General features: G+C 34.9%; 1 protein-coding gene across 1 annotated transcript in view; it reads right to left on the reverse strand.

Annotated features, from left to right (window-relative positions):
- Positions 1–27,905, reverse strand: part of LOC103605248 (ankyrin repeat domain-containing protein 12-like) — a gene marked incomplete at its 3' end in the record, with an annotated part of 81,232 nt that overhangs the window by 20,421 nt on the left and 32,906 nt on the right. The window contains exons 2-5 of the mRNA XM_008589828.1: positions 16,597–16,734; positions 9,863–10,010; positions 3,073–3,141; positions 645–791 (exon numbers count right to left, since the gene is read on the reverse strand). Of these exons, the coding sequence (XP_008588050.1) occupies positions 645–791; positions 3,073–3,141; positions 9,863–10,010; positions 16,597–16,683 (451 nt within the window). The remainder of the gene's footprint in view (positions 1–644; positions 792–3,072; positions 3,142–9,862; positions 10,011–16,596; positions 16,735–27,905) is intronic.

A 27,905-nucleotide genomic window follows, 5' to 3' on the forward strand; every position in this document is an offset into this window, starting at 1 on the left:
AAAAAAAAAAAAAAAAAAAAAAAAAAAAAAAAAAAAAAAAAAAAAAAAGAATTTAGTTAGTAGATCTTAAGCAATAAAATATAAATTACACACTTGCTTATAAAACTAGTAATGGGATAAAGATTATCAGTTTATCAGCAGGATGCTAGAGAACTGAAAAGGAAACCATAAGCCTGGAAGCAGGTTGACAAGAAATGGGATTAAAAAATCTTCAGGGTTCTGACTAGCATCTCGCTTCGGAGAGCATGATGCTGATAACACCAAAGTTGAGGGTTCAGAGCCCCGTACTGGCCAGCCGCCAAAACCAAAACAAAAACATACAAAAATCTTCAGTAAGATAGAAGGACATGGTTCTGCAATAAACTTCTCAAGCTGATCAATCCATTTCTAAATTGCTTGTTTTATTTAGCGAATGTCCACTAATTGCAAAGAGCCCCAGTTCTTGTATTGCTTCTAATCTTGTGGAAGATATAAATGATAAACAAGTTGCCACACACTTAATTATAAAATTACAAACTGATGTTACAAGAATTTCTGATTAAATCCAAGAAAAGATTAAAAGTAGTTAAAAGTAATTAAGACAAGGCTAGAGTTGCCTGAGGAAAACTAAGAATACACATTAACTCAATGATGGTAGGTATCACCTGGACTGTTGTCTCTTGCTGTCATCTGCATAAGAAGTGCCATCTGCTTTCGCTCAGAGAGTGGATAACCAAAAAGAATGCTAACTGGTGTGGATTTCTTATTTCCAGCTTCCTTTTTCGTTTTCTTCTTTTCTGGACCTTCTTTCTCTGTAATTATTAATAAATATGTAAGAATTTGAAACACATATAAGTACTCAAAAGCAAAACATAAGATAATGTTTTTGATACACGCTATTACATGTATATGAAAAATGTGTGTAATACATAAAACTAGTAAGAGCCAGACAAAAGAGCACTGGACTTACATAAGCAATTTTCTTCCTGAATGCTCTGGAAAAATATACTTTTAATTATACTGTTTTCAGAAAATAACATTTGGAAAATTATTCCTAGCAAAATTTGTAATTTAATGACTTATTCTATTAAAATTTAACTATTTCAATAACATCTCAAATATTCCTTAGTGTTACATGTTTGAAACTTCTCTTTCATTCACTGTAATTTTATTCTTAATTACTTACTGCTTAATTACTGCTAAGTCTATATAGCAATGCTCCTTCAAATTACTTCCCTAAATAATTATTTGTCCTAATAATGGGCCAGAACTTAGAAGTTTAAACATAGGTATACTGACAAATGTGCTCAGCACAGTCCACTACTACAGACCTGAAAACCCACTCAACTACCTACAGATTTTTTTTTTTTGACCGGTAAGGGGATCGCGACCCTCGACATGGTGTTGTCCCCACCACGCTCAGCCAGCGAGCGCACCGGCCATCCCTATATAGGATCTGAACCCACGGCCTCGGTGCTACCAGCACCGCACTCTCCCGAGTGACCCACAGGGCCGGCCCCAACCTACAGATTTTTAAGGAAAAATCCAAGAGATTCACTGAAGGCAATTCAAAGCAAATATAGAAATGAACTTTTCAACAACCCAATGTTGGATCTTCAGAAATACGGAGATGTCCCAAGTCTTATAATCTTGAAAATTAATGCTTTCTTTTCAAGTCTTGTCAGAATAAACAGAAAGCTTAACATTGTCACATCCCAATTAAGTGTAGAATATATTAAGGAGAAGAGACAAAATTGTGTTCTTGGGAAACTTGGTTCATAAACCTACCAATGTCTCAAAAATTAAAGAGACATCTTCCCACAAAGCAGTCAATGTATAAGGAATGAAACAATGGAGCTACATTTCAAATATAGTCAAACATAATTAAATCAATCATGTTTGCAATGTACATACTTCAATTCTGAGAAAAGATTTCACCATTACACTCTAGTTCTCTAAAAGATGAATGTCTATATTTTTTGATTTCCAGCAATGACGCATAGATCACAGATGGCTTCATCACACACAGTTCTTTTAGGTGTACCTTGGTGCTTAGGAGTTACCTTTTAGAAAAATATGCCTAATTCCACAGTAACTGATTTTGAATACCTGCCTCTCCCTCCATTTTGGTTTATCAGCTCAACTGACAACTTTCAGGATAATTTTAAGGATTATTATTCTGTTTTAGCCCCACCCCTATCCAACCCCACAGATTTATAAATCAGAAAAAGGAGGTTCATTTCAGTTTTTATAGCTAAATGTCATATGCTGCAAGCTGGACACTTACATACCCAGGGACTAAATATTTCCATTTTTAAAAGTTCAAAGGTGAGAATGTCAGCCCATTAAAAAAAAAAAAAGGGGGGGGCAATTAAAACACTAATTAGTTGTCACATACTAAAGAAAACATTTACTTTTTATTTTAAAATGATAGTATTTACACATTCTCTTGAATTCTTCTATCTGGAGCAATCATGAATCAGAAACATAATAACTGGTGCCACAGCCAAATAGAGAGGTTCCAACATGGTTTATGGTAATGGCATTTTTCCATGTAATCTGGTATTTTAATCCACTTACAGTTAAATTCAACTTGGGCATCAAAGCCAAAAAAGACTAAAAACTGCAATAGAAAAAAATGTTAAATGTGTGGTTTTAAAAAACATCACATGACTGAAGGGTAAGATGGCACCATCTATCAAAATCAGTACACTTGGTGTCTCTTGTGAAGGGTATATAACAAAACAGAAAGGACCTCAGGTATCTTCCCATAGGGTTGTTGCACTGCACAATGCCAGGAGTTGATTTTCACATAGTTTTCTACATGACTAGTGTCCCCATGTTCTGCTGTACAAAATCTGAGTGGAGGTACACAAGCAGTCCTGCTTACAATGTTCGCACATAGTATGTGCTGGATATGATGCACTGGATTATCTTAGAACAAAAATTGGAAAATTTGGTGTTGCTCATGTAGCTCATTTATTCAACCAAAGATATCTATACACTGGTTTGAAAATAAGTTACTTAAAGTACAATAATTGTCAATGTGACAGAAACCACTGGCTAAACAGGAGCACCTGATAATCTAATTACCTGAGTATGTCCTGTAAGAAGATATAAGTCTCTCCCCCCAATTTTCACTTGTATGTCCTGGATCTGAATCTACAGAATGAGAAGAGACAGGAGAAAAGAAAAAAGCACACGAAGGGAAATACAGAATTCAACAAACCAACATTTTTCAAAAGACCACCAGTTGTCAATGATCTATCATTTTTCCAAAAGATTATTTTTAAGGAAAAGCCAAAAGCACATTTAAAACATAGGTTTGGCCCACACCTAAGATTTCAGTTTCTTCAACTGTAATATCTTAAAGTTGAGAAACTTAACCATGCCGTTTCAATAATAGATAGCATTGATGCAGCTTATTAAAACATACCATCTCTTTTGATGCTTTATATATTTTTTCAATCTCTGAATAATGGTAAAAGAGGCAGTACTGTATCACGTTTTCTGTTTAGAATTTGTCTGCAGAAAACTTGAACCACACCCCTTTTTACTGTATGAGTGCCAAAACTACTCCAAAGATAACAGAACACTTTGAATTTCAGTATCATCCTAGACACTGACCATTTATTAATTATATACATTTCATATGGTATGAATTAGTAAACTAATCACTACTGAAGACCTCTTAGAAGAAAGCAGCCTAAATCAAAACAAAGTTTATCAGTTAAGAATATGAAATTCTGCCTAACAATTCATGACAGAGAATAAGCATATAGAGAACTGACTCTGGCAACATGTCCAGAGCATATATTTCTGCTTACAAACAATATGCCATTACAACTCACAATAATATTATTCTTATATTTATATGCTCAATTTATTGACATATACTTTTCTTGCCATGATCATTACAGAAAATATTTGTGATTTCAGTTAGGGGTAGGTAACCAAGTGCTGAAAAAAAACCAACATAGAGAACAAGTAACCCTTACACATACCATTTAAAAATTTTAAAGATAAGCCTGAAAGTCTAGTGATTAGAAAGTTTACTTAATTGAAAGGAGAATAATTAAGTAACATTTAGACCAATTCTAAAGCAAGCACGTAAATGGATTGAAAGACAAGACTTTCAATGAACATGTATATTTCAAAACTGAATATGTTAAGTTAGCAATCATAAGAATTCCATGAAAAATATTTGACATTTCATTTAAAGACAAGCAAAAAACCTTAAATGGCCTCCACAGATTGCAAAGAAAAAGCAGCAACCAATAATTTAGGTCAATTGGATTAAATGTATTATTGAAGGTAGATTATATTAACAGATTAAAAGCACGGTAGATAAACTGAACTTTCAATTACATTCATTAATATAAGGAAATCATAAAACAGTTTATCCAAATCTTCCTGTGCAAGTAACCATATATTCTGACTCCACACACCCTTTCGCTTTTACTCAAAAAAGTATGTTTATATTTTGGGCATTTGAATATGCATTCTATAAAGATTTAATTCAGGAACTGTAAAGTTAAATCTTCCATATCTTGTCTGTTTACTTAACTACTTTTTCCTTCTATGCTGTACTGAGAGTAGGCTGTATGAGACTACTGCTATTTATGAGACTGACATAAAACACCTGCTAAGCAGAGCAAGGCAAGACAACAATACTCTATATCTTGTCTGTTTACTTAACTACTTTTTCCTTCTATGCTGTACTGAGAGTAGGCTGTATGAGACTATTGCTATTTATGAGACTGACATAAAACACCTGCTAAGCAGAGCAAGGCAAGACAACAATACTCCCTTGCAACTACAACAGCCTAACCAATAAGATGCAGACAGAAGTTCTTAGGGAGGTTGTTTCATCAATAAAAAGGCCAAGTCTCACCAGAAGAAAAACACTTTTGTCCTTGGTCTTTCCCATCCTACTTCCTGCCCAGGAAGAAGCAGCAATTCAATCTTGTGACTATAAGGCAAAATGCTTAAGGACAAAGCCCACGTATAAGCTGAGGGTGGCAGAGCAGAAAGATGAAAAGAAATCAGTCCCTGATGGCATTATTGAGCTGCTGTAACAACTCTGGACTACCTATGGCTGGCCTTCTTATTGCATTAAATTTAAAATTCCCTATCTATTTAAGCCAGTGTTAGGCAGTTTTCTGCAATGTTTAATTAATGTATCACAAACTGAATTTACATGTTATGTCACTTAAAGGTCATAATTCTCTGAAGTTGATATTATTAGATGCACTTTTACAGATGAGGAAATTGGGACTTGTAAAGAAGTCAAATAATTTGGCCAGGGCTTACAGGGAGCTGTGCTGGGACTCAACACTGGTCAGACTCCAAAACCTTTGATAATAAACACTATGCTATGATTTACCTCTATTATAATTGTAATAACTTATCCTGTTAGGATTCTAGACCAGGAGAGATTGAAAGTTAAGAGCTAAAACTAAGTGATAAAGCAAACTGATTTAGTATGTACAAGAAATGTACTCTAGATGAGAAGTAGTTGCTTTTATGCTTCCACAGGTTCAATAGGTCTTTGTATATATTGGCTTCTTAATATCTCACAGGACAAAATTTATGCAAATTCTGATAGGATAAGACAATACAGAATGAATACTGGAATGCTAAAAGCAGATATGCTGGTGATTTGCTGAAATAAAATAATTCACAATGAATAGTATACTATGATGCAGCTAAAAGGACCTACTGGCATAACTTCAAATTATGTTGTAATTCTTCCCAAATTTTATCTGGTCAAGCACATACTTTTCTAGAAACTATTACCTTTAAAAGAACCGGTTAAGTATTAAACAATTGATAATTTAGAAAGTTTAAGACATACTAGGTATCTCAAAAGGAAAACTAAGAATCCCTCATTCAGCTGATGGCACTACTGCTGATTTGGGGGACCAGTGAGTTTCCTTGGGCAATGATATGAACATCTTTTTTTAAAAAGTAATGACTCTGGGCCGACCCTGTGGCTCACTTGGGAGAGTGCGGCACTGGCACGCCGAGGCCGCGGGTTTGGATCCTACATAGGGGTGGCCGGTGCGCTCACTGGCTGAGCGTGGTGCGAGTGACGCCGCGCCAAGGGTTGCGATCCCCTTACCGGTCACAAAAACAAAAACAAACAAAAAAAAGTAATGACTTTACTTTTTAAAGTAATATATATATATTCTTTAAAAAATTCAAGCCATACAAAAGGTACAAAGAATAATGTAACAAATATCTCATCTGGTAGGCATCATTCGAAGCATCCCTCTAAATATGTGAGGGTACTTCAAAATGTTCATGGAAAAATAGAATCGAAAGATAATACAAATCTTTCCACGAACATTTTGATGTATCATCATATACAAAGACAACAGAGAAAGAAATTTATGTAACAAATTATATATGCTATTTTAAATAAAAAGCTTAATTTTATTTTAATCCAACATAAAAAGAAAGGAAACTAAATTGCTGCTTCTCTATAAAAGATATCACATACAAAAATATAAACAAATATACATAAAGGAATTTTAAATAAAGGAACATTAAAAAGTTTAAATAATTTTTTAAAACTATGTATTTCAGTTCAGACAATATCAGTTAATCCCTTGCTAAGAGAGATGATGAGCTGAATAGCATTATTAACACTTTCTCCTTATTTCCCATCCTCTTATTTTACTAAGCCAGAGTTTATAACATTTACATTTTGTTCTGGACCCAAAATACAACAAACAGGTTTGGGCTTAGTTTCTACAGTGAAACAGTCATTTATATTTAAACAGTCTTAGTTTATCTTTCTATATGTGTGTTAATATAGGTCATGTGTGTACATGTATACAGTACATACTGTTTCATAACCTAGTTCTTCACTTCCAATATCATGAACATCTTCCTACATCATGTATTCTTCTACAATATTATTTTTAAGGGTGAAAATCATATTTATTGATTGGATTTACCACAGTTTAACAAATCCCATATTACTTGACATTATCTTCCTGTTTTTTCCCCTGCTATAAACAGTGAGGTAAACATCCTTGAAAAGAAATTCTTGCTCTCAATAATTACTTATATAAAATAAATGCCAAAAGAAAGAATTAGTCAAATATTAAGAAACTAGTTTTTGATATATGTTGTCATATTTACCTCCAACAAGACGTTCCTATAATGTAAGTCAACTAAAGGAAGTCAAGCCATGACTACTGGGTATGATTTGGACCAATATTAATTTTGTCAATTGTATTTCTTTGATTACTATTTATATATTCTCTCATATATTTCTTTGCCAACTGTAATTCTGTTGTTCTTGAATTACACTTGCTTGTATTTTTTATCCATTTTCTCATTTTGTGTTTTTCTTTTCACATTTAAGAAATCTTTAAATAGTACATAGATTAAGGTAAGGGCTGCCATATATGTTGTAAATATTTCCCCTTGTATATCTTTATCTTTACAGTTTCAACTAACAGTTTAAAATACAGTACACTCTATTAAAAAAAGATCAATATCAGATTTGGAGTTTGATGCTATAATTGTCTTTCATATGGAAAATATCACTTAATGGTACTGTGTATTCTACTTTATCTTAAAAAAAAAAAAAAAATGGATTGTAAATAACACATTTTGCTCTGGGCCTAGGGAAATTTTTAATGTTTTGGTTGTGTGTAGTATGTAAAACCAAAGTCTTCATCAATTATTTACTAAAGTTTATAAAACCAACCTACCAAAAATATATATTTTAAATCCACTGAAATTTTGTTTGGTTGTGGTGTGTAACTTTTTAAAAAGAAAAATTAAGAGTTTGTTATAAAAAGTCTTAAAGAAGGGAAGCTGCAACATCCTACTAAATTCAAATAGTGAAAAAAATGCAGCAGGGAAAAAAAGGTATATACAATCCAATTATTAAAATATGAATTTGATTATGTTTATTCAGTGCCTAAAGTTCATGTCTTCCTAAGCAACATTTTCTCCTTTATTTTACTCTAAATAAAAGACAAATAATCCATCTTATATAATAACAAGACTTCTTGTGGGAAGCTTCTTATTTTGAAAACTTATTTATTGCTAAAAAACGTTAACACTTTGAATTTAATGAAAATCCCTTTTTGAAACTACTATTAGAAATATCACTGTTATAGACAAAAAAAAAAAAAAAAAAAAAAAAAAAAAAGGGGCCGGCCCGGTGGCGCACTGCTACAGTGCGCCGCTTGGGAAGTGTTGGGAAGCGAAGCGGTGCTCCCGCCGAGGGTTCGGATCCCACGTGCAGACCGGCGGCTCACTGGCTGAGCGAGGAGCGGGGGCAACACCGAGGGTTGCGATCCTGTTGCCGGTCCCGGTCCAGTACGGGCGCGACACTGAGGGTTGCGATCTGTTGCCGGTCACGAAAAAAGACAAAAAGACAAAAAAAAAAAAAAAAAAGAAATATCACTGTTATATGAAAACGAAACTTGGGTACTACAAATAACTTAAAAATGACTAGGAAAAGGGCCGGCCCGGTGGCGCACTGCTACAGTGTGCCGCTTGGGAAGCGAAGCGGTGCTCCCGCCGAGGGTTCGGATCCCACATACAGACCGGCCGCTCACTGGCTGAGCGAGGTGCGGGGCAACACCGAGGGTTGCGATCTGTTGCCGGTCACAAAAAAAGAGACAAAAAGGAAAAAAAAAAAAAAATGACTAGGAAAAGAACTCCCAAAGAGGAGGGTTAAACCTTAAATATGTATCTAAAGGCACATAAGCACCTTCTTCTCAACTAAGTGACCTAGTAACAGCTTGAGAATGTCACTTAAGGATAAGAAGAGTCATGCTTCAAGAAAAAAAACCTTCTGAATCTCTAGAAGAAATGGGTGTACTTAAAATGAACAAAACACAAAATTTCTTAATCACTCCAAGTATAAAAATTTCATGAGTGTTTAAGAATAATTTCTAATTCAAGTTAAGAGAGATAGCAAAATACACAAGAGATCTACCTACCTACCTAAAATGCATACTAAAAATTAAGTATTTCCTAAACCTATGTTAGCACAAGGTATTTCAAAAATCTTTATTTTCATAGTTTCAAGAGTCAAGATCATTTCTGTATTGGCTTTTAATGTAGCCAGAAAGATATAAATAGGACATAATCTGTGTACCTAAACTCAAAATAAGACACTATCTTTCTGGGAGTGAAACTAAAACATTCTTAAAGAACAGCTCATTATTAATATTTCATGCCGGGAATAAAACAATTATGAGAAATACATAACAAACATTCAAGTTTATATTAGTTTCAAGAAATAATTAGTTTGGGGCTAAAGCACAACCTAGTAATTTATTAGACAGAACTTATTATAGAAAAGCAGGTTCTCACCTGTTATGAATAATTGGGATTAACTGATTTCAAGCATCAATTTCTGGCACATAAGAGTTTTGAAAAATAAAAGTACTATGAATAGCACTTGGCAGTCAGCCTAAATTTCTTTTTTTTGTGGTATGTACTTCTAATTCATTTCTGAATCTAAAATGCCTAAACTTCTTTGGTGTGTCCAATAATATGTCCACAAAAGCTCAACAACTTTTTCTTAAATCTACCATATCCTACTGCTCTGTTATCACTGAGTAAATTTTCATCATTGCAATGTTCCCCAAAATATTAAGTTCTGAAAGTGGTAAGAGATTTGTAATGAATACTGAGAGAGTAAGGAATAAAGCAATTTTTAAATCTCTGGTTAGAAATCACATATGGGTGACACATGAATTTCTGCTCCTAAATGATAAATGTGAAATACTGAAATACAATCATTTCTCTATAAGGTGGGGTGTCAAAAGAGTGGTGAACATGAAAGGAAAATCACAGTAAAAGAATGATTAAGATTTTACTAGAAAACAACAAATTATTGTACCTGTGTCTGAATCTCGTTCTTCATTTCTTGATGGGCTAATGGGAAAAGGAAGTTTACGTTTCATAGATGATTTCTCTTTCATCTCCTTGCCCACATCACTTCGGTCAATTTTTGGAGTTTTGCTGTAAGATGCAATCTTGTCTTTACTCTATTAAAAAATCAAATATGAATAAAGTTATATCAATATTAAACAATACACTATTAAAAATATCTTTTTAAAGTAAATTTTCAAATGTACACAAAAGTAGAAAGTGACGTTACAACCCATCATTGTACTCAATGTACTCAAGATCCAGCTTCAACAATTATAACAGTTTTTGTAACTTGTTCCATATTCCCCTACTTTTACTTAATAACAGAAATTTTCAATAAAACAAAATATCTTGAATACAACAGAACCATATGTCTATGCATAATCTAGATGTATCACCAATGAATATACAAATCTGAAAAAGCAATTTTGTATTGAATTAAACAGACTGTGTTTTATTTAAAAAATATAATTATATGTATCAGTAGTTCTCAAACGGTCTCTGGACTAGAAGTATCAGCATCATTTGGGAATTTATTAGAACTGTAAATTCTCATGCTCCATTCCAGGTGTACTCAATCAGAACCTCTGGGGTGAGGCCCAGTGATCTATTTCAACAGTCCTTTCAGGTGATTCTGATGCATGCTAAAGCTTGAGAACCAATGCTCTTTATCAATAGAGGTAAAGATACATAGATCACAGGAACCAAAGGAAAACCTATCCAGATCAGTAAAAGATAACAACTTCATTTCTTAAATCAGACAAACAGAAACACATTTCCAATTCAACTTGGAAAAAGGGAAATATACCAAATAAAAATATGATTTACCCACTCAGCCAATGAAATATCCCACTCTCATGGCCTAAAGCTATTAAAAGTTCACTCCAATAATCCAACACTGTTGGGAAAATAAAGGAAAAATGGTCAGGGCCCCTCAGATGTTCAGAATCTTGCCGAGCATTTGATATAAATAGGCATATGCGCTCAGGTATTCCTTGGTTATCGTCTAGTGTAATTGCACACATGCACCCAGGTGTCCTGGGTTATGGACTTAAGTATAATGATGAGTGGCTCTGATCCACGGTGCCTCCCATCCCCAGGCTGGCCCCCCTGTGGGAGGGCAGGGGGAGGCCACTACTGCTGCTGGAGGCTGTTGCTGCTATTGTCCCCGGGACCCTCTGCAAGGCCACTGCCACTGCTGGACCTGTAAGCTGCTCCCACTGAGGAAGCTGAGGACTGAGCTCATGTTATCTGCCAACAGCTCCTGGAATCTTTCCCAATTACCTAGCATGTACCTGCGTGTGAGGGGTCTGGGGATCCAGCCTGGCACATGAGGGGTCTGGTGACCCAGTCTGTACAATGCGTTTGGAGGGTCTGAGCCCTAGCTCTGACATTATAAATGGAAACTTCACATAACTAAAATAATAATTAAAATAATGAAACATTTTGGCTTTACTTATGCCTTACTTTACAAACATCCAAATTGGCAGAGCACATCTAACCTGGGCTATAAGGACTCCTTTGAGAAAACATGCTTAATACTAAGAATTAAGCCACATCACCTTAGCAGAAGAGCTTAAAAGAATATTCCCCAAACTATGATAATAAATGATATTTATTGTAATTACAGAGATTATCAGAAGCAAATTAAAAGTAGGTTCAGACTGCAAAAGACATTAGCTTTTAACCCAGATGTAAAATAGGGGTGTAAAAAAATTAAAATACTGAACTTCTTTCCAAAAATCAATAAAATCTGAATTTTAAAAGAAATTTAAATTTCTTTTAAAGAAAGAAAGAATTTCAGTATTTCAAAAAATACTGAATTTCTTTAAAAAAAAAAAATCAATAAAACCAAAATATGATTCACAATAGAATAAACAAGTTTTTGGCAAGTCTAATCACGGAAATGAGAGAGAAGAGAAAAATAATAAAGACTAGGATTCAGCCTAAATACAACTCCAGAGGGGACATTAAAACATTACAAAGAGTGCTGTATTCATTTTTACACCATTAAAAATCTTAAGTCCTGGAAAAATGGATAATTTTCTTAGAAAACATGAATAACTAAAAAATTGGCCCATGAAAGGAAGAAAAACCTGAATAGATCAATGACCATAGAAGACAATATACAGCCAAAGATTTTGTTTAAAAAGACAACTATCCCAGAAGACTTTACCTCAGTTTAAAAATCCAAGAAACAATATATTTTCCATTTCATATAAGCAATACTACAGCACAGAATTAAGATCAGAAACTCCCCAATCTATAAAGTCTAAAAACTGATACCAAAGAACACAAGATAAGGGCCGGCCCGGTGGCGCACTGCTGTAGTGCGCCGCTTGGGAAGCGCGGCGGTGCTCCCGCGGAGGGTTCGGATCCCACATACAGACCGGTTCCCGCTCACTGGCTGAGCGAGGCGCGGGAGCAACACCAAGGGTTGCGATCCCGTTGCCGGTCCCGGTCCGGTACGGGGGCGACACTGAGGGTTGCGATCCGTTGCCGGACACGGAAAAAGACAAAAAGGTTAAAAAAAAAAAGAACACAAGATAAAAAATTATAAACAAAACCCACCTAATGAACATAAATGAAAAAATCCTAAATAAACTGTCAAACCAAATTCAACATCTAAGAATATAATATACCATAATCAAGTAGGCTTCACCCAGAGAATACAAGGATAGTTCATTACTAGAACATCTTAAGACAATTTACTGCCTCAAAAGATTAAAGAAGAACAACATCTAAGAATATAATATACCATAATCAAGTAGGCTTCACCCAGAGAATGCAAGGATAGTTCATTACTAGAACATCTTAAGACAATTTACTGCCTCAAAAGATTAAAGAAGAAAAATTATAGATGATCCAAACAGGTGACAAGAATAACATCTCAATAAATTATCCATTCATTCTTGATAGGTCTATTAGCAAATAAGAGAATGTGATTTCCTTATATCTTAACTGGTAAAGATTACTAAAAAATAAAAGCCTCATATTATTTATCTTCAAGGTTTAAAGCAAAATTTTCTAGAGCTATTTTTTCATTTCTGCCAATGAAATAGAGATTCATAGTCACAGTTTCTGATTATAAGGTTATCTCGGAAGGAAAGCATACCATGCCATGCCACACCATGCCACACAGGAAAGCACCAGGGCTGGTCAGGAGCAGCCACACCATGCCACACAGGAAAGCACCAGGGCTGGTCAGGAGCAAGAGGAAGGCGGGGAAATGTGGGCAAGAGCTTTTATTGTGGTTTCCATGGGAAAGAAAGGATGAGGCAGGGTAGGTAAACAGGCTTAGGATTGGCTGGTTTTAATAACTTCAGCTGGCCCTAGCGGCTATTTCTCCAATTGTCTAATACCTGGTTCTAGGATGATTAGGGCAGGTGGATAGTGGCCCCGATTGTGAGAGCCCAATAAAAACTGGTGGTAGACAAAAGAAGTAAAATAAAAATAAAATTGGTGGTGGACCCAAAAAAATGGGTGTGGGCTCTGGATTGGTTGTATTGCATATGAAGGCTATGTTTACAAGTGAGTTGTTTATTATCTCTAGAAATTGGTGCTAGACTTGGGGGGACAGTCTGTCAAGGGCAAGGCCCCCGACATCAAAACATCAGAAATACAGAAAACAAAAAGGCATGATTAATACAAAGGCCAACCAATAAAATTACAAAGACTTGCCTTAGAAAATGCATTTTTTGTGAATAAAAGATCTAAGAAAAATATGAAGATGCCCCTTCTCCCTTGCAGCTGTGTAAGTAAAGATACTGTTCTGTGCCACAGTATGAGTTAAAAGAAACCAAGTTGATAATATATTTAATGGAAAGTATTCACAAGAGTATACCGATAATGTTCTATGCAAATATGGTGACTGGTATGACTATTCATTACTACTAGCAACCTGTTTTGTCCTCTGTGAAATAAAATTGTCCTTGCAAGGGTTATTTGAACAGAGGGTTTTCTGAGATTCTTAACACTTTAAAAATGACTTTCAAATTTGGGGAAAATAACTCTCAAAAGAAATACTTATTTCTGATTGTCTTGAAAATTTAACATTACCAAATGGTAGAAATACTCTGTCAATTCAGGAGATCATTAGGAAATCCTTCTTCCATGTCCATAACGTTAAAAAGTTTTTCTCCTTTTTTTCTCCCATTACTATACACTCAATATTTTCATTAGTGTGCTTAGTATATTGATATAGCAGTTCTCAAATTATGGTCCCTGAGACCATTTCAGGGCATCTGCAAGGTCAGAAGTATCCTCATAACACAAAGATGTTATTTGAATCTTACTCTCTCAAGAATACATATTGCAATAAAAATGTTTTTAAAATCAATTGCAGTTATGATTGCACAACTCTGTAAATATACTAAAAACTACTGAATTATACACTTTAAATGTATGACATGTGAGTTACATCTCAATAAGGCTGTTTTTAAAAATGGCAAAATCAAGGTATTCCTACCTAGATCCAGGAAGACTGAGAGAATTCATGGCTGAAGACCTGCCATATAGTAAATACTAAGGATAATTCTTATAGAATGTAAGGAAATGACACCAGACAGTAACTTAAATCCATAGGAAGAAACTGAGAGCCAAAACTGGTAAATTTGTGAATAAATACAAAGAAATGCACACATATAGATTTTTCTTCTCTTATTTCTTTAAAAGATAAGACTGTATAAAACAGTAACATTCTGTTGTTGGGTTAATAATGTAATCTATATTATATAAGTAACACAAAGGAATGGGAAAAGATGGTGCTATATTAGAACAAAGTAGTTATAACTTAATGGAATTAAGTCTATATTAACCCATAACAGATTGTGATAAATCAGGATGTATATTATAATCTCTAGACCAACATCTAAAATAACAGTTCAAAAGACATACTTTAAAAAAATCAGGGAGATTAAAATAGTACACTGAGAAACATTTAAAAACCAAAAAAGGCACCAAAGAAGGGAAAGAAACATAAAGTACATGAAACACATAAGTACAAAGAGCAAAATAGCAGATATAAATTAATATCAGATACAAACCATATCAATAATTTCCTTAAATGTGAGTGGACTTAACACTACAATCAAAAGGCAGGGACTGCCAGTGCAATCAGGCAAGGAAAGAAAAAAAAAAAAAAAAGAGGCAATCAGACAAGAAAAAGAAAAGCCCAGACTAAAAAAAAAATAAAATTATCTTTATTCATAGATGTCATGAGTCTATATGTAGAAAATCCTAAGGAATCAGAAACTTTCAGAACCAATAAATAAGCAGTGTCACAGGATACAAGATCACTAGATAAAAATCAATATTTTCTATACTAGCAACAAAAAGACCAAAACAACATTATATAAAACGACACTGAAAAGAATAAAATACTTAGAAATGATTTAATAATAGAAGTGGAAAATATGTACAATGAAAACCACAAAGCATTGCTGAGAAAAATTAAAGAAGATCTAAATAAGTTGAGAGATATTCCATGTTCACGGATTGGAAGATAATATTGTTAAGAAAGCAATACTACCCAAAGTGATCTACAGATTCAAAGAACAGATTCAATAAAATTCCTATCAAAATCCCTCCAGGCTATTTTTGCACAAACTGACAAGCTGATCCTAAAATTTACATAAAAATGCAAAGGACCCTGAATAGCCAAAACAACTTTGGGGGAAAAGAAAAAAAAAAACAGTTTGAAAATTTACACTTCTTGGTTTTGAAAGCAAATTTGGGGTTGCCTGTTGGTTGGGGTGGGAGTAGGGACTGACTGCAAATGGGCAACAAGTATCTTTTCACAACGATGGAAGTGTTCTAAAACTGAATTGTGATGATGGTTGCACCACTCTATTAGCTAAAAACTGGAAACATCTCAGATGTCCTTCAACAAGAAAATGGCTTTAAAAAGAGAAAAAAAATTCAAAGATTATTTATAAAACTAACTAGAGAAGGAGAGACTAGGGATAGTAGGACCAGTTAGGAGGCAATTGCTGAAGTCCAAATGAAGGTTCTGAGGGTCTAAATTAAACAGGAATAAAGACAGGTGTAAAAAGACAGAATCACAGATCACTGGCAAGAACTAATAACAACAAAACCCGCTAACTTTTATTGAGCTCTTACTATATGCCAAGAATTGTGTGAAGCATAATACTTAAACCATTCCACTGTCTCAACAATTCTATAAAGAAGCACTGTCCTCTATTACAGAGATAAACCAAGACTGAAGAAGTGTAAATTTACCTGAGGTTACAGACCTGGAAAATGGGACTGCTAGTGTATATGTGTGCTTTGCAACCAAAGGTCAGGGGGTGGGAGAAGAAATGCCAAGTAATTGTGAGGTCTTATATTTTTCACCCCTCCCAATGACTAATTCTTTCTCAAGTAACTGTGCAATCTTAGTAATTGTTCATTTTGGGAATGAAAAACAATTGTATCCCCAGGAATTCGATTTATTACTAAAGGGCTTAGATAAATGGTTTGGATTAATCTAGTTTCCATACTGATTTTTATTTTATGAGTAATTATTAAAACTACAATTGTATCCCCAGGAATTCGATTTATTACTAAAGGGCTTAGATGAATGGTTTGGATTAATCTAGTTTCCATACTGATTTTTATTTTATGAGTAATTATTAAAACTAATTAATTGGGAGTCTTTTCCCCAGTTCTAAAAGAGAAAAATTCTTTAGCATAAACATATACCTTTCTTCCACATGGTTTCTCTACCATATTGCTGTCACTGTCAGAATTTTCACTCTGAATTGGTTTTGTGAACCCAGATTTGGGCATTTTATAGCTGTTCAGCTAGCTTCTTCTTTTATCAGTCTTCTCATCCTGGATCTGTAAAGAATGGATATATAATAGTTATTTGTTATACATATACAACAGAACCTACTTAAAGCTAATGCACCACAATTAGCACAATTTTGTTTTCTCTGTCTCTATATTTTCTCAGAGAAGCTATCCTAACTTAAAATAAGGTTTCATTTAACAATTTGAGCTCCTAATTAAAGTTCTATTGTTCAAGTTCACTCAGCTTGTCACTGAAAAGAAGAAAAGAGATATTTATATTTCTCAGCACATTCCCTAGACAAGTAAATACCTCCAGGTTTCTGGGTATGCAGAAGTGAAAGCAGTGGCAAAGAGTTTCTTGTTCCAGCATGGATCCCAAGGTAGGAGCTCCTAATAGATTGCCTGGTAGTTCTGTGTGGATCTGGATCCAACGAAGAACGTGTAATTTTACAACACCTAATTTTCTATATTAAACCTTTCCTACTTAAAATCTCTGGATTAATTTTGTTTCTTTCACTGAACATTCCCAGGCATTTAGTCACTTTATCAACCTATTTACTGATATAATACTTATATTATACTGTAATTATCACTTAATGCATTATTTTCTTTCCAACTTGTTCAACCTTCTCTCTCCTACACTGCAAGCTGACTTAGTTCATGAACACTCCCTGAAGTTTAAGCTTATGATAAGCTTATGCTTGAGATATCCAGAAAATATTCCAAAGAGGGCTTTTGTTTATAAAAGAGAAAGCTAGGAGGCCAGACCTGCTGCAGTCTGATAATGAATTAGCCCCATGTGGTATTTAAATTAATAAAAATTTTTAAAAAGTAAAGTAGCTGCTGTACTATACAGTGCATACATACATTTCTATCACCACAAAAAGCTTTACTGCACAGCACTGGGCTAGAGTGAGGCTGCTGGCCTAGGGGAGCATTACTTGGGCCACAGCAACAAGAAGAATGACTGACAAGCTTACTTTTAACTCAGTTTCGTATAAATAGATATGATAGGTCTATGTAAGTTGTCATTCAAGTATATATGTGAATTATTAAAACTCAGATACTTAGGACAGAGTATTAGTAAAATCTGCTATGCTCTTCAAGAATTGTTCTGATGCTTCAAATTTCTTTGTTTTTAATAGAAACAAAAACAAAAATCCCTTAAGTGAACTGAACTAACTTGTAAATTATCAAAACTATACTAAATTCATCTGGATATAGTCAAATCAGAATACAACACACAAAAAAAAACAAAGCAGGGCCGGCCCGGTGGCGCACTGGATAAGTGCGCCGCTTGGGAAGCGCGGCGGCGCTCCCACTTGAAATAAAGGGACTTTTTTTACACACAATAGGCAGAGCTTAATTGTTACTTGGGGGCACTCAATTGTTGGAGACACTCAATTGTTACTACATAAAAAGAATCATTTAAACAGAGGTCTGTCCTCAAAGCTGGCTATGGGTAAAGCTTACAGAGTTAGAGTTAAGAGTCATATAAAAACAGAAAAATTCTGACTCAAAAGCATAATTGAGCTATATATAACATCAACAGACTTCAGCCTAAGGGATACTCTGAAGATAAATCAGTTATCTCCATTACAGATGAAGCAAAGGAAGTTATTAGTGATCTAAAGGAGTGTCGCAAATATTTTGAGAAAATGCTACAGTGTAATAATATTAAGTACATTAAATGTTATAGAAAGCTTACATTATTTTTTAATGACTTTGAAAAATTTCAGCACTAACAATAAAAATCACAACTAGATTCCAAAAATACTCTTTCAATCAACAAATATTAAAAGCATTTCACATGCAGTTAGGTGCTAGGCCCAAAATTTATATTGTAGTCACTAGAGCAATTACTGTACAAAATCACACTAGGCAAATTAAAATGGAATATTTAAAAATGTACAAATAGGGCCAGCCTGTGGCTCACTCGGGAGAGTGTGGTGCTGATAACACCAAGGCCACGGGTTCGGATCCTATATAGGGATGGCCGGTTCGCTCACTGGGTGAGCGTGGTGCTGACAACACCAAGCCAAGGGTTAAGATCCCCTTACCGGTCATCTTTTTTGGAAAAAAAAAAAAAAAATGTACAAATAACCCACTGGAAGGCAAGAAAAGAAAAACTGCATAATGAAAAGAAGAAAAACAACAAATAATTTATAGCCCTAATCCAAACATATCAATAATTATATTAAATACAAATGTTTTAAACACCAATTGAAAGGGATTGTCAGAAGGAGGGGACAAAATGACCAACAAGAAATTCACTTCAAATATAATGATCTAGGTAAGTAAACATAAAAGAATGGCAAAAAGATATACCATGCAAGCACTAATCAAAGAAAACCTGGAGTGGCTATATTAATATCATCTAAAATAGAACTCATAGCAAAGAGGGACATTACATATTACATAATACAATTTACTAAGATGACATACCAATTCTAAACATGTATGCAACCAAGAACAGAACTTCAAATTACATAAAGCAGAAACTGACAGCACTGATGGAAGAGACAGATAAATTCATAATTATAGTTAGATGCCCTACAGTGGACTCATTGAAGCTTGAATCGTGTCTCCCAAGTTTCTGTATTAGAAATTTGGCCCAAGGGCTGGCCCCATGGCTCACTCAGGAGAGTGAGGTGCTGGTAGCGCCGAGGCCATGGGTTAGGATCCTATATAGGGATGGCCGGTGCACTCACTGGCTGAGCGTGGTGTGGACAACACCAAGCCTAGGGTTACAATCCCTTTACCAGTCGAAAAACAACAACAAAAAACTTGGCCCCCACTGTGACTGTTAAGAGGGTGAGAAATCCTCTTGTGGTAACTGAAATGTGGAGCCTTGAAGAGGTGATTAGATTGTAGGATCACACCATAGGGATTGGATTTAAAATGGTAGTCAGAGGTGTGGTTCTGAGGGCTTTAAAAAATGAGAGAGGAGAGACTCCCTTGCTTTCTTTGCTTCCACCATCTTGCAATGTGAGACCCTTGGGTCACAGCTGCCATCACCAGATGGACTCTGGACTTCCCAGCCTCAGAAACTGTAATAAATTTTGTTTTCTTTATAAATCACTAAATTTCAGGCATTTTGTTATAAACAACAGAAATGGACTCATACAGACTCCAACTACTCTCTCATTGAGAGAAAAATCAGCAAGAATATAAAAGAACTGAAAAATGCCATCAACCAACTGGATATAATTGACATTTACAGAAAAACCTTCTGAACAGCAGAACATTCATTCTTTTCAAGAGCACATAGAATATTCACCAAGATAGGCCACATCCTAGGTCATACTTTGTTAAAATTTTTAACAAAGTTAAAAAGAACTTAAATCACACAAAGTTTGTTCTCAAAGAAATTAAAACCAGCATCAATTATACAAAGATAACAATATCTCCAAACTAAAAAATGAAGAAAAATCAATGAAGCTGAAAACTGGTTCTTTAAAAAGATCAACAAAATTGACAGAACTCTAGCCAGACCAATTAGAAATAAGAGAGAAGACACACATTGCCAATATGAACAATGAAAGATCTATAAAATTACAGATTACTACAGATCCTATAAGCATATAAAAGGTAATAAAGGATTATTATGAACAAGTATAAGCAAATAAATTAAACAAATTAAATGATACAAATTTCTTGAATGGGACAAACTACCAAAGCTCACTGAACAAAAGGCAACCTCAACAACCCTATGTTAATTAAAGAAATTGAATTCATAAACAAAAACAAAACTCCAGGCCTATATGGCTTCAAAGGTGAATTCTACAAAACATTTAAGGAAGAAAAAATGCCAGTTCTACACAGACTGTCCAGAAAAAGCAAAGAGGCAGGAACATATTTTTATGAGGTGATCAGTACTGTGATACCAAAACCCAGAAAACTACAGGCAAATATATCTCATGATCATATTAAAAAATATATGCAAGTCAAATCCAGTTATATATAAAAAGGATAATTCATTATCATCAAGTGGGATTTATCCCAGGAATGAAAGGTCAGCTTCATGTCGTTCAAATAAGAAAAAAAAAAAAAATCAACCAATGTAATTCACTGTATTAACTACAACTGAAAAAAACATGATCTCAGCAGATATAGAGAAAGTATTTGGTAACATTCAATACCATTAATGATAAACAACCTTCAGCAAACCAAAAATAGAAGGGAACTTGAACGCTTTCTCTTCTAAGATCAACAATGAGGCAAGCATGACCTCTCTCACTACTTCTATTTAATACTGTACTTACTGGTAACCCTAACTAGTTCAGTAAGGCAAGAAAACGAAATAAAAAGTATATGGTTTCGAAAGGAAGAAGTAAAACAGGCCTTACTTCCCAATGACATGATTGTCTATGTACACAAAACCAAGGTAACAACAAATAAACTACTGGAACTAATGAGAGTATAAGGACATAGAACACACTGTCAATAAATAAAAACTAATTTTATTTTTGCATACTAGTAACAAGCAACTGGAAACAAAAATACAATTTACAGTAGCATCAAAACTACTAAATTTTTAGATATATACAACAAAATATGTATAAGACCATACAGTGACAAACACAAAACACTACGAGAAAAAATTAAAGAAAAACTAAATACGTGAAGAAATATACCATTTTCATGGATCAAAAGATTCCATATTGTTAAAATGTCAATTCTCCCCAAATTCTTCTATAAATTCAATGCAATCCTAGCCAAAAGCAGGGATGCGTTTTTGTAGAAACCAACAAACTGTTTCCAAGATGTATATGAAAATGCTAATGAGCTAGAAAAGTCCAAATAATTTTGGGGAAAAACAAGTCAGTGGTTTATATTACCTGATTCCCAGGTGATTTTCGAAATGGTTGCTAATGCAATTCACTGGGAAGAGGACATATTTCTTTAAACAAATGGTGTGGAACACCCCCCCAAAGGACCTTTGACCCTTCTCTCACTTCACAGAGAAAAATTACCTTAAAATGTATCACACATCTAAATGTATGAGCTACAACTATACGATTTCTAGCAGAAAACATAGGAGAATATTTTAGTGGCCTTGGATTGGACAAAGATTCTTTAAATAGACTATAAAAAGCAGAAAATGTAGAAGAAAAAAATAAGTTGGACTTCACAAATAAGATCTTTTCTTCTTTATATGACCATGTTAAGAAAATGAAAAGTGAGAGATCATCAAGATGGTGGAATAGACAACCCCTGGTGTAGCTTTCCCCCAACTGAGACCTAATCACCTTACAACTATCAAGCACAAAAATTGCCTCCTGAGATCACTGGAGCTCTAGGAAAGGAGAGACCTGCGTAGTTCATGAAGGTGTGAAAGGCTGTTGGTGAGAGAAAGAAGGGACCGCTCTGATCATTCCAAACCACAGCTACTTCTGTGGCTAATGTGGTATGAGGCACAGAGCAGCTGCCAGCACACACAGTAGATAACAAGAGACAGCAAAGCTGCAGCTGCACCCTTTGGGTAAAGCTACTTGGAGTCTGCAGGGGAGAAGGGTATTTGCAGTATACCATTCCATCTCCCAGACTAGCAAAACCACAAACAAGAGTCTCCTGGACCTACACAGGGACAAGGGGTGGCAGCCAATGGGAAGGAGGAACCACCCAGAGGTGAGAGAGTCTTCACTGGGAGACTATACACAGCCTGTCCCATGGGAAACATTTGGAGAGTGCATGGGTGGGTGTGGGAGGCTCACTTTCCAGGGGAGCATTGGGGCATGGCATAGACAGCTGATCAGCCTGGGCACCACACAGTCAAGATCAGTCAGGGTGATAGAACTGCAGGGAGAGCAGTTTGCGGGAAAGAGTTAGTTCTGGGCCAGAATTACCACACAATGTAGTTGAAGGGAAAAAAAATGATCATTTCAATAGATGCAGAAAAAGCATTTAGTCAAATTCAACACGACTTCATGATAAAAACACTCAATGAATGTGGTATAATAGGAATGTATCTCAACGCAATAAAGGCCATACACGACAAACACACAGCTAATATCATACTAAACAGACAAAAATTGGAGGCTTTTTACTCTAAGATCAGGAAGAAGACAGGGATCCCCACTTTCCCCACTCTTACTCAACACAGTACTGGAAGTTCTAGCCAGCATGGTAAGGCAAGAGGAAGCAATAAATGGCATCCAAATCAAAAAAGAGATCAAACTGTCTGTATTTGCAGATCACATAATCACATACATAAAAACCCTAAAGACTTCACCAAAAAATTACTAGAATAAATAAATTCAGTATAGTGACATGATACAAAATCAACACAGAAAAATCAAAAGCATTCCAATAATAAAATACCAATAATAGGATACCAATAAAAAAGCTGAAAAAGAAATCAAGAAAGTAATCCCATTCACAATAACTGCTAAAAAAAGGAAATAAGTAGGAGTGAATTTAACCAAGGACGTGAAAGACCTCTACAATGAAAACTATAAAACAATTGTGAAAAAAGTTGAAGAGGACAGAAATGGAAAGATACCCTATGTTCATGGATTGGAAGAATTAACATCATGAAAATGTCCATACTACCCAAAGCAATCTACAGATTCAATGCAATGTCTATTAAAATATCAATGACATTCTTCATAGAAATAGGAAAAAATGATTGTAAAATCTGTATGGAACCACAAAAGACCCCATATAGCTAAAACAGTCTTGAACAAAAAGAACAAAGTTGGAGTTCTACTACCTGATTTCAAAATATACTATAAAGCTATAGTAACCAAAACAGCATGGTACTGGCATAAAAACAGACAAATAGATCAATGAACACAGAGCCCAGAAGTAAACTTACACACTTACTGCCAACTGACTTTTGGCGAAAGTGCCAACAATATACACTGGGGAAAGAACAGCCTCTTCAATAAATAGTGCTGGGAAAACTGGATATCCACATGCAGAAGATTCAAATTAGAATACCTATCTCTAATCACACACCAAAATCAACTAAAAATGGATTAAAGACCTAAATTTATGGATGACCAATTAGCTCAGTTGGTTAGAGTGCAGTGGTCATAATACCAATGTCAAGAGTTTGGATGCCCCCACTGGCGAGCCACTGAAGAAAATAGACTTAAAATGAAGACCCAAACTATGAAACTACTAGAAGAAACAGGGGAAACACTACACAAAACGGGAGGTAGCCATGCTCTTTCAGACAAGATTACAAAGGCATATGCAACCAAAGCAAAAATACACAAATGGGACTACATAAAACTAAAAAGCTTCTGCACAGCAAGGGACACAATTGACAAAGTGAAGAGACAACCTATGGAATGAAACAAAGTGTTTGCAAAATACATATGAGACTAGGGGCTAATGTCCAGACGATATAAGGAACTCAAGCAACTCAACAGCAAAAAAACCCCCCAAATGACTCAATTAAAAAATGGGAAAAGGACCTGAAAAGACATTTCTCAAAAGAAGACATACAAATGGCCAACAGTTATATGGAAATACACTCAACATCACTGAGCATCAGGGAAATGCAAATCAAAACCACATTAAGATATCATCTCATCCCAGTTAGCCTGGCTATTATCAAAAAGACATAAAATAACAAATGCTGGTGAGGATGTGGAGAAAAGAGAACCTTCCTGCATTGTTGGTGGGACTGTAAATTGGTACAACCACTGTGGAAAACAGTATGGAGGTCCCTGAAAGAACTAAAAGCAGGTCTACCTTACAACTCATCTATCCCACTGCTGAGTATATACCTAAGGGAAATGAAATCGATACATCAAAAAGATACCTGCACTCCTATATTCAATGCAATACTATTCACAGTAGCAAAGAGATGGAATCAACCTGAATGCCCATTACTGGATGAATGGATTAAAAAACCGTGGAGTACTATTCAGCTATTTAAAAAGATGAATTCATCATTTAAGGAACATGGATGCAATTAAAAACCATCACGTTAAGTGAAATAAGCCAAGCACAGAAAGACAAATACTGATCATCTCACTCATATGTGGAATCTCAAAAAAAGGGTGGGTGGGTGGGATGGGTTCTCATAGAAGTAGAGAGAAGAATAACGGTTACCAGAGGCTGGGAAGTAAAGTACAAGAAGTGGTGGTGTACTAAGAGGTACAAAACTATGCTATCTACCCTAAGCAAATCAATGTATGTATACATATGTATTGAAACAATACGGTGTACACCCCACAAATATATACAAGTAAATGTTAAAAAAAAATAAAAAGCAAGCCATACTGGGAGAAAATATTTGCAAATCATATCTTTATAAATGACATATCCAGAATAACTCTTATGAATCAATAAGGATATACAATCTGATTTTATTTATTTATTTTTTTTCCCCTTTTTGTCTTTTTTTGTGTCCGGCAACGGATCGCAACCCTCAGTGTCGCGCCCGGACCGGACCGGGACCGGCGACGGGATCGCAACCCCTCGGTGTCATGCCCGCACCTTGCTCAGCCAGTGAGCGGGAACCGGTCTGTATGTGGGATCCGAACCCTCGGCGGGAGCGCCGCAGCACTCCCAAGCGGCGTACTGTAGCAGTGCGCCACCGGGCCGGCCCCTGATTTTAAAATGAGTAAAATATTTTAGCAGACAGTTCATTAAAGAATAAATAATAAATGGCAATTAAGCACAAGAAAAGATGCTGAACTTCTTTAGTAACCAGGAAAATTAATAATGAGATGCCACTATATACATCCACCAGAATGGCTAAAATTAAAGCCTGCATAAACCAAGTGCTCTTGAGGATGTGGAAAAAGTGGAACTCTCATACAATGCTGAGGGTAGGAGGATGCATAGTGGTACAGCCACTTTATAAATGAAAATAGTTAGTGATCTCTTCGCATGGCTAAGAAGAGTTGTTCATATTCTTCCATTCTTTGTGTAACAGTCTTGGTTTGTACCTCAACCTCTTTGCCCTAAGGGCTGCAAAGAGACATAGATACTTGTTTAAGAGCTACTTTTTTGTTTATGAATACGAAATACAGCTGCAAGCTCTAATAAAGACTTTGTCATCGAGCAGCTGAAAGATGCAGTTTAAAGATATGATTCTCCCTTTTCAAAGACATTTCTTCCTTTGAAATTAATACACTTGCTCCTTACAGACCAAAGAGTCTATGCATTTATCTAACAGCAACTCACTTCCAGAGTTAACGTTCTATAAATATTAGAGAGTTTTTATACTCTATTTAATTACAACAGTAAAATGTATCTTCTCCTAAAACAAAATAACCCAATGTTCTCTTGGCACTTTTTTAAAAATGGCATTACTATTTGTGATCATTCAAGGGATATTAAAAGCATATGTTTTTAATATTACTGCTATGTCTGAATAATTTTGTTTATAATGAAGACAAAACACTAAGCTGCTATTCTGAGGTACCAAGACAGTATACATATGTACATCAAAAACTCTAATATAAACTAAGCATCATTTGGGTGAAGAATATGTGTATGTTTTTTACTTATTTGTTATAAATACCTTATTACAACAGAGGTGTCAGTCAAAATTATACCAAAAACTTAAAAACTTTCTATTATAATGGGGAGTCACAAATGGATAAACATTTGTTTGGCTAACATCATTATCTTAAACTAATGATTTGTTATAAATACCTTATTACAACAGAGGTGTCAGTCAAAATTATACCAAAAACTTAAAAACTTTCTATCATAATGGGGAGTCACAAATGGATAAACATTTGTTTGGCTAACATCATTATCTTAAACTAATGTCATTACCTTAGCAATGTCACTAAACTAATGCTAAGTTATAATTTGGTAACAAGACCAGCAGAATCAAATAACACAACTAGAATAGTTTTAGGTTTATCGAAAAATTGCAAAGGTTGTACAGAGAATCCCTCTATACCTCATACTAGTTTCCTCTATTATTAATGTCTTGGTACCTTTATCACAAGTGATAAACTAATATTAACACATTAACTAAAATCCATACTTTATTCATATTTCTCTAGTTTTTACCAGTCCCTTTTCTGTTCCAGGCTCCCATCCAGGGTGCCACATTACATTTAGCCATCCTGTCTCCTTATCTTGGCTTTGACAGTTTCTCAGATGTCCCTTGACAGTTTTAAGGAGTACTTGTTAGATATTTGTAAGGTGCATCACTATTGGAATTTGTCTTGTTTTTCTCACAATTAGACTGAGGTTACAGGCTTTAGGAAGGAAGATCACAGAGGTAAAATGTCATTTTCATCACATGACGAGTACAAACTGTTAGTATGACTTATCACTGTTGGTGTTAACTTTGATCACCTGGCTGAGGTGGTGTTTGTCAGGTTTCTCCATCCACAGTACAGTTACTCTTTTTTGTTCCCTTTCCATACTGTATTTGGAAGGAAGTCACTCTGTCCTGCCCACACTTTCAGAATGGGGAGTTAGATTCTCTCTTTGAGAACACAATATCTACATAAACTATCAGCAGTTCTTCATGGAAGATCTGTGTATTCTCCAAGATAGACACAACATGTTAGGTGACATATCAAGTCTTAATAACTTTAAAAAAATCAAAATCATCTCAAATATCTTTCCAGACCACAATGGATTAAAACTGGAAATTAATAACAAGCAAAACTCAGGACACTATACCAATACATGGAAATTAAACAAGGGTTCCTGAATGACCTATGTTCAAGAAGAAATCAAACAGGAAATAAAATATCTCTACAAAAACAACAAAAATAAAGACATCATACCAAAATCTGTGGGATACTGCAAAAGCAGTACTTAGATGGAAGTTTATAGCAACAAATATCTCTACAAAAACAACAAAAATAAAGACATACCAAAATCTGTGGGATACTGCAAAAGCAGTACTTAGATGGAAGTTTATAGCAACAAATGCTTATATCAAAAAACCCAGAAAGACTTCAAGTAAAAACCTAACCCTACAACTAAAAGATCTAGAAATACAAGAATAATCCCATCCCGAAGTTAGTAGACAGAAAGAAATAATTAAGATTAGAATAGAACTAAATGATATAGAGAACCAAAAAATGACACAAAAGATCAATTAAAAAGGTTTTTTTTGAGAAGATAAACAAAACAGACAAACCATTAGCTAGTTTAACAACAACAACAAAGAGAAGACCCAAATTACAAAAATCAGAAATGAAAAAAGAGACAGTACAACCGATACCATAGAAATACAAAAAATCATTAGAGATTATTACAAGCAACTATACACCAAC

This window comes from Galeopterus variegatus, unplaced genomic scaffold (assembly GCF_000696425.1).
Source record: "Galeopterus variegatus unplaced genomic scaffold, G_variegatus-3.0.2 Scaffold5680, whole genome shotgun sequence".
NCBI classification, from domain to species: Eukaryota; Metazoa; Chordata; class Mammalia; order Dermoptera; family Cynocephalidae; genus Galeopterus; species Galeopterus variegatus.